The 10000-nt window shown below is 51.2% G+C and overlaps 1 protein-coding gene across 2 annotated transcripts; it reads left to right on the top strand.

The window, feature by feature from the left end:
- Positions 1–1837: 1837 nt before the first annotated feature.
- Positions 1838–6103, top strand: LOC135817482 (uncharacterized). 2 transcript variants are annotated; one of them, XM_065330677.1, is made up of 2 exons: positions 1838–2437; positions 5710–6103. In XM_065330677.1, the coding sequence occupies exons 1-2, from the start codon at positions 2408–2410 to the stop codon at positions 6013–6015; spliced, it is 336 nt and encodes a 111-aa protein (XP_065186749.1). In that variant the 5' UTR covers positions 1838–2407; the 3' UTR covers positions 6016–6103. The 2 variants fall into 2 exon arrangements, with proteins under 2 accessions (XP_065186749.1, XP_065186750.1); XM_065330678.1 differs by having other exon boundaries at positions 1838–4492.
- The last annotated feature ends 3897 nt before the right edge of the window (positions 6104–10000 follow it).

Raw genomic sequence — 10000 nt, 5'->3', positions numbered from 1 at the left:
TAGTAGTAGTAGTAGTAGTAGTAGTAGTAGTAGTAGTAGTAGTAGTAGTAGTAGTAGTAGTAGTAGTAGTAGTAGTAGTAGTAGTAGTAGTAGTAGTAGTAGTAGTAGTAGTAGTAGTAGTAGTAGTAGTAGTAGTAGTAGTAGTAGTAGTAGTAGTAGTAGTAGTAGTAGTAGTAGTAGTAGTAGTAGTAGTAGTAGTAGTAGTAGTAGTAGTAGTAGTAGTAGTAGTAGTAGTAGTAGTAGTAGTAGTAGTAGTAGTAGTAGTAGTAGTAGTAGTAGTAGTAGTAGTAGTAGTAGTAGTAGTAGTAGTAGTAGTAGTAGTAGTAGTAGTAGTAGTAGTAGTAGTAGTAGTAGTAGTAGTAGTAGTAGTAGTAGTAGTAGTAGTAGTAGTAGTAGTAGTAGTAGTAGTAGTAGTAGTAGTAGTAGTAGTAGTAGTAGTAGTAGTAGTAGTAGTAGTAGTAGTAGTAGTAGTAGTAGTAGTAGTAGTAGTAGTAGTAGTAGTAGTAGTAGTAGTAGTAGTAGTAGTAGTAGTAGTAGTAGTAGTAGTAGTAGTAGTAGTAGTAGTAGTAGTAGTAGTAGTAGTAGTAGTAGTAGTAGTAGTAGTAGTAGTAGTAGTAGTAGTAGTAGTAGTAGTAGTAGTAGTAGTAGTAGTAGTAGTAGTAGTAGTAGTAGTAGTAGTAGTAGTAGTAGTAGTAGTAGTAGTAGTAGTAGTAGTAGTAGTAGTAGTAGTAGTAGTAGTAGTAGTAGTAGTAGTAGGTAGTAGTAGTAGTAGTAGTAGTAGTAGTAGTAGTAGTAGTAGTAGTAGTAGTAGTAGTAGTAGTAGTAGTAGTAGTAGTAGTAGTAGTAGTGCGTGTGCGTGCGTGCGCGCGCGCGCGTGCGTGCGCGTGCGTGCGCGTGCGTGCGCGTGCGTGCGCGTGCGTGCGTGCGCGTGCGTGTGCGTGTGCGTGTGCGTGTGCGTGCGTGTGCGTGCGTGTGCGTGCGCGTGCGTGCGTGTGCGTGCGTGTGCGTGCGTGTGCGTGCGTGTGCGTGCGTGTGTGTGCGTGTGTGTGCGTGTGTGTGCGTGCGTGTGCGTGCGTGTGCGTGCGTGTGCGTGCGTGTGCGTGCGTGTGCGTGCGTGTGCGTGCGTGTGCGTGCGTGTGCGTGCGTGTGCGTGCGTGTGCGTGTGCGTGCGTGTGCGTGCGTGTGCGTGCGTGCGCGTGCGTGCGCGTGCGTGCGTGCGCGCGCGTGCGTGTGCGTGCGTGCGTGTGCGTGCGTGTGCGTGCGTGTGCGTGCGTGTGCGTGCGTGTGTGTGCGTGTGCGTGCGTGTGCGTGCGTGTGCGTGCGTGTGCGTGCGTGTGCGTGCGTGTGCGTGCGTGTGCGTGCGTGTGCGTGCGTGTGCGTGCGTGTGCGTGCGTGTGCGTGCGTGTGCGTGCGTGTGCGTGCGTGTGCGTGCGTGTGCGTGCGTGTGCGTGCGTGTGCGTGCGTGTGCGTGCGTGTGCGTGCGTGTGCGTGCGTGTGCGTGCGTGTGCGTGCGTGTGCGTGCGTGTGCGTGCGTGTGCGTGCGTGTGCGTGCGTGTGCGTGCGTGTGCGTGCGTGTGCGTGCGTGTGCGTGCGTGTGCGTGCGTGTGCGTGCGTGTGCGTGCGTGTGCGTGCGTGTGCGTGCGTGTGCGTGCGTGTGCGTGCGTGTGCGTGCGTGTGCGTGCGTGTGCGTGCGTGTGCGTGCGTGTGCGTGCGTGTGCATGCGTGTGCATGCGTGTGCATGCGTGTGCATGCGTGTGCATGCGTGTGCGTATGCATGTGCATGTATGTGTGTGTGGGGGGGGGGGGGCGCTCGCATGTGTTTGCTCGCAGCAAGAGTAGGCATGTTCTTGATCTTGCGACGTGGGTTGAGGCCTTCACCGTCTTGGTCCAGATCATGGTCGACATTTCTTTGCACAGGACAGTGGAGTTGCTGTCCTATCAATTCCGCATCAAGGCTGCTGCAGACCTATCACTGAAGTGGGACATCATTGAGCCAAGTCTGTGGCAGCTGATTTATTACTGACTGTCTCCAACGCTGCTGCAAGGACGGTATGACAGGTGGTCCATTTAACGCACAACCATTTAGCCCCATGCAGTCGTCTGGGCAAGGCATTGTGCTGGCCGAGAGATTACAACGCCCTCGCCCTAGCATTGCCAGAAGGAAACTGTTTGCCAGCGATAATCTATTTTTCTTCTTTAAATACCACTTACTGTTTCGAGCATCACACGTGCCAGTCACCTCCAATGCCTTTGATGCTCTGCCCGGTCCAAGTTGGATGACTCCAGAACCTTTGCTCCCACAGCTGCGGAGCGACCTGACACCATGGTCTAGCCAATCACCGCAGCAAAGTTCGTCCTTCTATTTGGGCAAGCTCCCTTTGCTGCACGAGCATTTATCCGGCGTGGAATGAGCGACACAGCCAAGGAGATCATCAAGGTAACTGTCTTACTGGTTCTCATCCGTGTTGCTTGAACTCTTGTCAGTATCCTCTTTACCACATGCGGTCTCAATGCACAAACATTTAATGCCTAACTACCCAGGGGGCTTTTTGTCCTCGTCCCTCTCTTGGCTCCGCCAAGATCTCTCGCTGCAGTGCCCCCTCTCTGACTCTTCCCTTGGCTCCGCCAAGATCCTGCTCCGGCAGTGACCCCTCTCTGACCTCTCTCTTGGCCCTGCCAAGATCCTGCTCCGGCAGTGACCCCTCTCTTGGCTTCGCCAATATCCTGCTCCGGCAGAGACCCTTCTCTGACCTCTCTCTTGGCCCTGCCAAGATCCTGCTCCGGCAGTAACCCCTCTCTTTACTCAGGGCCCTCGGTCGCCGTCCCTCGGACGCAGACTCTTGTAGATACTTGGCTCCGCCAACATTCTGCTTCGACAGTGTCTACCCGGCCGACCCTGAATCCTCTCTCGTAGATACTTGGCTCCGCCAACATTCTGCTCCGGCAGTGTCTACGTATATCTCTTGTCTGACCTCTCTCTCTTGGCCCTGCCAAGATCCTGCTCCGGCAGTGACCCCTCTCTTTACTCAGGGCCATCGGTCGCCGTCCCTCGGACGCAGACTCTTGTAGATACTTGGCTCCGTCAACATTCTTCTTCGGCAGTGTCTACCCGGCCGACCCTGAATCCTCCCTCGTAGATACTTGGCTCCGCCAACATTCTGCTCCGGCAGTGTCTACGTATTACTCTTGTCCGACCTCTCTCTTGGCCCTGCCAAGATCCTGCTCCGGCAGTGACCCCTCTCTTTACTTAGGGCCCTCGGTCGCCGTTCCTCGGACGCAGACTCTTGTACTTGTAGATACTTGGCTCCACCAGTATTCTGCTTCGGCAGTGTCTACCCAGCTGACCCTGAATTCTCTGTCTGTTTGTGTGTTTGTCTGTCCGTCTGTTTTGTGTCTGTTTGTCTGCCTGTCTGTCTGTTTCTGTGTCTATCTGCCTTTCTATTTCCTTGCCTCGTCTCCATATCAACGAGACATGAATCATTGCCACACTCAAGCAGTCGAAGGCCGAACGCTAGCAAGGCTGCTAATGTGACAGTGGCTACAGCGGGGCAACGTGCACAATTGCCACCGGCGATTCCAAGACGTTCTCGGACACGTTCAGCTCCACCACCATCTCAACTACCCGGTGGCCCACCGTGGCTGGTGGTTACCCCGCCAAGATCCTGCTCCGGCAGTGACCCCTGGCTTGGCTCCGTCAAGATCCTGCTCCGGCAGTGACCTCTCTCTGACCTCTCTCTTGGCTCCACCAAGATTCTGCTCCGGCAGAGACCCCTCTCTTGGCTCCGCCTAGATCCTGCTCCGGCAGTGACCTCTCTCTGACCTCTCTCTTGGCTCCGCCAAGATCCTGCTCCGACAGTGTCTATGACTTTAACCTCGCTCACGGCTGCTTCGGTACGAGGCTTGCTGGCCACAATGGGCCGTGCTCATTTCCGGCTACTCAGGGCTCTCGGTCTTCGTCCCTCGGACGCGACTATCCTCTTGGCTTCGCCAAGATCCTGCTCTCTCTGTAGCCTCTCACTTCGCTGGCCAGCACCCTCCTAACCGCAAGCTGCTGTGTGTTGTAGTTAATGTAGCATTATAGTAATAATGCAGATTAATGGGTGCATGCGGCTGCTTCGTGCTGCCACTCAAACTATGCTGCTATGATTGCTGGCGCTTTACTGCATGCTCATGCTTTGCTGCTGGCTACAGTCACGTGCGCTGTACATCACGGTATCCATGTCGGTCACACGCCTTGGTGCATGCTCACATGGTACTCTATGCGTCGTGGCATTCTATGTGTCATACAACGTGACACTCAACGCGACAGAATGCCCATTTCACCGAATGCATGGCCCAACCGGATGCACCAGCCGCCGCTCCTCCGACGTCTGCCCGCCACATCCAACCCAACCGGATGCGCCAGCCGCCGCTCCTCCTACGCCTGCCCGCCACATCCATTGATAACCAGAAATGATGACAGCGTCTTTACCGATTCATCTCCATGCCCAACGTAAGCTAATTCCCGATATGGCATTTTCTTTCCTGTCTTCCTTCAGTCTTCCTATTCTCTTCAGTCTTCCTTTCTGCGAGTGTGTGAATCCAGTTTAGTTTGGTAGGCATCCGATCATGGTGAGCCACGGTCTACCCAGCTAACCTGGGACAATGTGTGTGACAATGCCCCTTATAGTGTATTCAGTTCGGTTTTTGAACTGCGATGTTCCTGGCAGGTTGTGCCAGTGTTGTGCAGCAAGCGTGCTGTGGTTTCAGGTCCTATTTGGAGGCCAGTTCTTTCCCTTTTGACCCCGTGAAATCGTGTGAACCTGGTGTGCTTCTACTTTATGATTTGTTTATCAGTTCATTCTTCTGTCTCTTCCAAACGTTATCATTTCCGATATTATTTGCCATACTCCGGTTGACGCTCTCCCAGTAATTTGCGATCTACTATAATGTTCACGACTACATACCTGTATATGCAAGACATCCATTCTGCCTATCTCCTATCGTCGAGTTTATTCCGACGCGACCATGCATGCCACCAGTTTCTTCAAAATCGCCGCCGGTTGTTGGTGTCCAGCTATCACCTAGTATTCTAATCACGAGGACGTGATTGTATTTGAGAGGGGAGGTGTAGCGTATAGCATATCCCGCACGGTAGTGTATTCCCATACGTTAGCATATCCCCGTACTGTATCCCCATACGTTAGCGTATCCCCGTACATTAGCGTACGGAGTCTGCCTTTGTATAAAAGCTGCTGCTCACGATTCTTTTATTGCAAGTTAGTTAATTTAGTTGCCAGTCAGTTAATTCCATTGCCAGTTAATTTCATTGTCAGTTATAGTTACATTTCAATTTCCAGTTACAGTGTGTTCACTGAGACCCGTGTGCATTTGCCTCCGAGAGAGACTGCGGCCCGCTACACTTCCAAGCTCTCTCGTTTTGAAAATTTGTATAGAAATCAAAACTTCCCGCGAAAAATCGATGTTTCTAGTACCAAACTTGTACGCGAAAAATCTTTCTGCACTCGATGACGCAATATCTCCATACAAACACAGGGTTCGTATGAAAGCCAGTCCATACGGATTCTCCGTGCCGAAAAATGGTATGAAGCACGCCTGGAAAAATCCGTAGCGCCCATGCAGATTTTTGGCACAGAAAATCGTACCCCGGAACCTCTCTCTTACGGTTTGTCTTGTCTGTTTCCATATGTTCTGCCCTGTGCCGTGCAGGAACCACTGTGCCACTTTGACATAACAAACCCAAACAACCCATGCCGCACGCCGGCATGTAATGACGGACAGATCTCAGATGAATTGGCAGACTTTCTCAACATGACAAAGCCAGATGTGGAAGAAGAGGGAGACGGAGATGAGGAGAAAAACGAGAGGGAGTGTATTCGCCACATCCTGGACTACTGTGAGCGGTACGAAGACCGTGGTTGTGTCATTGCACTACCCCAATTACTGAACAAGAAATCAGAGCCGGAACTCGAGCTCATCAACCAACTCCGCAGTCCACTAACTCCGAAGAACTGAAACGCAGCTGCATAGCTTGATCATGACTTTGCTGCACAGCTGCAACACCTGCCCAACGTCTTTCAAATCCTGCTTATCTCGGTCAATATCATGTCTCTTTGAGTGTGTGCAAAATCCCTTGACAAAGTATGAGTGAATGAGCAAATTGACAAGATACTGTGCATCGCTGGCCGTGGAATTACCGCCGCTTCAAGAAGAGTGAAATCTTGATTCAAATTTTATCCATTACATCAATGGCATACCTTAATTTCAACAAAAAATGACGATTGGCCCCCTATTCACATCTGACGGCTCATATATATATAATGTTACACACACACACACACGCACCTCAGACCTCAGACCTGCCCATCGCGGAAGCGATGATAGCGAACCGCTATGTTAGACATAGCAACACACACACACACACACACACACACACACACCTTTGACCTTTGACGCCCATCGCCGGAGGCGATGATAGCAATGCTACGGCAGAAGCCATAGCAACTTGTGCTGGGATTGCACCATTCAACAGCTTGCAAGGCTGAAGAATTGACCGTCACTATTCAGCCTGGTCTACACCATACAGCTACTTTGAAGTGATTTTTCTGGCCAGTGAATCCCTATTTTTGGTCTTTTCATTTTTTTCCCGCACACACATCACACCACATACTCCGGCATGCACTGGCTGTTGGTAACCACCCAGGAGAATGAAAGAAAAGTCAGGAAGAGTCTGAGAAAGAGAAGAAAGACGTGTGTGACCATAATCGTCGGGAATCGAACCCGCAACTTATCGATTGGAAATCGCTGCACATACCACTGCACCATATGGGACACACACACACACACACACACACATACACATAAGGAGGTGAAATCGGAAGGCAGCCTGTGCCGACAATGCTAACATGACATTGGCTCCCTGATTTTCAAGCTGTCTCTACTTATGGGCTTATCTTAGCAGGTGCAGTGCATAGTAATAATAATGATCTGTTACAGTGCTACAGTGATACTGCACAGCATTGACAGCACTCAGCATAATGACCTCATAGTTCAGGACAATGACCTCATAATTCAGGACAATGACCTCGTCGTTATCATTACCTTGACCATTCTAATCAATTATGTGGTGTTGGTGGCAAATATACTTTCATGCGCTATGCGTCTTCTTACTTTTCTTGCTCGCACACCACTTCTCAACCGCAGACGTTGCCATTGAACGCCGCATGTTTTTTACAGACGTGTGCGTGCGTGTGTGTGTCTCTCTATCTCTCTCTCACTCTCTCTCACTCTCTATCTCTCTCACTCTCACTGTCACTCTCTCTCTCTCTCTCTCTCTCTCTCTCTCTCTCTCTCTCTCTCTCTCTCTCTCTGTCTCTGTCTCTCTCTCTGTCACTCTCTCTCTCTCTCTCTCTCTCTCTCTCTCTCTCTCTCTCTCTCTCTCTCTCTCTCTCTGTCACTCTCTCTCTCTCACTCTCTCTCGCTCTCTCGCTCACTCTCTCTCTCTCACTCTCTCTCTCTCACTCTCTCTCTCTCACTCTCTCTCTCTCTCTCTCTCTCTCCCCCCAGGCGCGTAGCCCGCGGCATGGAGCAAGTAGAAACCCCACCCCCACCCCCCCCCCAAAAAACTTCGACCTAGAATCAGCATTCACAAAATGACCATGAATGACATGCACCATGGTACCAGACATCCTACATATGCGGCCGTGCACCCCCTCCCCCCCCCCCCCCCCCCCCAAGGGGACCAGCTACGCCCCTGGTGTGTTTGTGTGCTTGCGCATGTGTGTGTGTGGGTATCCACTAGTTCAGTTGTGTGCTCTAGTCTCCTTTTTTCTTTTTTTTTGAAGCATGTGTCAAGCCTCTTTTAAATTTTACGGGCAAAAATTACCTGTTTGACAGCATGAAAAAAGGCCTGAAAGGGCCTTGGATGAGCTGCATCAAGGACAGCTTCATTAGAATATTAAACTGCTGTGTTTGAGCATGAAATCGCGTAAATCGCGAGGGCTAGACATAGTTTTGTCTCACCGGAAACTTCGACATGCAATACAATACAACATACTCCGACATGCAATGCATTACAATACAACATACTTGTACACTGGAAGGAACTACTAGTACTGTGGAGGACATGGAAATCCAGTCGAATGACCTGGGCCGGCGCCCTGCTGGCATCAGCGCGTACAGAACATTGCACACAGTACACATGTTGATCCGACACTACCAGAGGCAGAGTGCTGCAGCGCATAGTGTCTGCTCTTACCGCTTGCTCACGCCGCCACGGCTGCAGTGCATGGCCAGCGCCCTGGGGCCGCTAGACGTACGACCGGATTTCCATGTCCAGGACAGTACATGATCATTGTCATTGCAACAACATCAGAACAGTTTACATGACTGTGTTCCGTTACTAGGAAGTGCCGAAACAGTCACAGTGCGATCAGCGGGTACGCCCATTTCACAAGCAATGATACAACTATGTATCGGATTGCTTGTGAAATCCGACTGTGACGTACGTGGAGTGGGGGTGGTAGGAGGAGAGAAGAGCGAAGACTACTAACCCTAACCCTAACCTTGTAAGAGCACTGCATTGCATTGCATACCCAAGCTCGAAGCTCCGATGCAATTCAGAAACGCTAACGAGCTGTTTGCCCAGACCAAGCCAAGCGCTCATAGCCTATTACTAGTTGGCCCTATCAACCCGGCGATCAACCCGGCTATCAACCCGGCGATCGATTTCTGGTTACAGTGAAAGCAGGAGTGGTCGTGAAATCCCTTTCGAAGTTAGTTTCGTATCACCACTCCCTGGTGCGGAAAGCAGGACTGTGTGGAAGGACCACACGATCCACGCACTGAGTCTGTGACACAAACTACAGAGTACAGTACTCAGTAGTGCACTAGTGTCGTAGTGCTAGTCCGTAGTGCTAGTCCGTAGTGCTAGTCCGTAGTCGCCTAGTACTAGTAGTAGATCTACCCGCCTAGTAGCAAGAGTATTATAACCCCCATACTCTTGCTAGTACTGTACTAGTACTAGCATTAGCAGTGACAGTACAGTCAGACCTCGCTTATCCGGTCCTCTTTTATCCGGATCCCTCGCCATCCGGAAGAAAATTGTTGGTTGCCGATTTACAGCATATGCCATGCATACATACAGTATGTGTGTTCGATTATCCGGTTCCCTTGCCTATCCGGACATTTTTTCTGGAAAACGGATGTGTGCGGTTATGCGAGGTCTGACTGTAGTACTACTACAGTACTAGTACCCGAAGATGCTACCACACTCCAGCTCGCTGTAAATGCGCTGGCAGACTGGGGAATGGCCTGGCACATTAGGTTTGAACCTACAAAGTCTCAGTCCCTCCTGGTTTCTCACCATCTCAACACAGTCGTCGTCCCACCGATTGTATTCCAGGGCACAGTTGTTCCGGAAGTCGACCAGCTGAAGCTGCTGGGTGTGCTGTTTGACCAACACCTGTCCTTCACAGCTCATATCAGGCAATTGGCTATTCGAGGCTCGCAGCGTCTCGGCTTCCTCCGGAAAGCCTCACGAGTGCTGGACTCCAGGTGCCGTGGAGTGATCTACAAGGGCTTCGTCCGCCCGGTTTTGGAGTACGCGGCATGCTCGTGTATATGAGCGCTGCACCCACCACTCTGGCTCGCCTCACTGCCATCCAGCGCCGTGGCCTTCACCTAATCGGTGATGGAGCCTACCTCCCTAGCTTGGACATCCGCAGAATGGTCGGCGCACTCTGCTTTCTCTACAAGCTCCACTTTTCAACTGGCCCAGACATGCTTCTCACCCTTCTTCCACCCCGAGCGACCAACACATCACACCATAGCCGACGCACACAAAAGCATCCCTCACACCAGTTTCAGCTCACTTCCACTCTTCCGCCCAGAGCACGGAATGATGTCCTTCGGTCCTTCCCTGACGCTGTTGTGGAGGTCTGGAACCAGCTCCCGCAGTGCGTTCTGCTGAACCAGCCAACAAGGAAAGGACTGCAGACGT

This window comes from Sycon ciliatum, chromosome 5 (assembly GCF_964019385.1).
Source record: "Sycon ciliatum chromosome 5, ocSycCili1.1, whole genome shotgun sequence".
NCBI classification, from domain to species: domain Eukaryota; kingdom Metazoa; phylum Porifera; class Calcarea; order Leucosolenida; family Sycettidae; genus Sycon; species Sycon ciliatum.
Note: the sequence above shows the minus strand (reverse complement) of the source record. Positions and strands in the feature narration are given on the sequence as shown.

Bases quoted from the DNA above. Each gene is read 5' to 3' on its own strand.
- LOC135817482 (XM_065330677.1), top strand. From the start codon at position 2,408: ATGAGCGACACAGCCAAGGAGATCATCAAG. The intron at 2,438-5,709 runs GTAACTGTCTTA...TGTGCCGTGCAG, and splicing joins CAGCCAAGGAGATCATCAAG to GAACCACTGTGCCACTTTGA.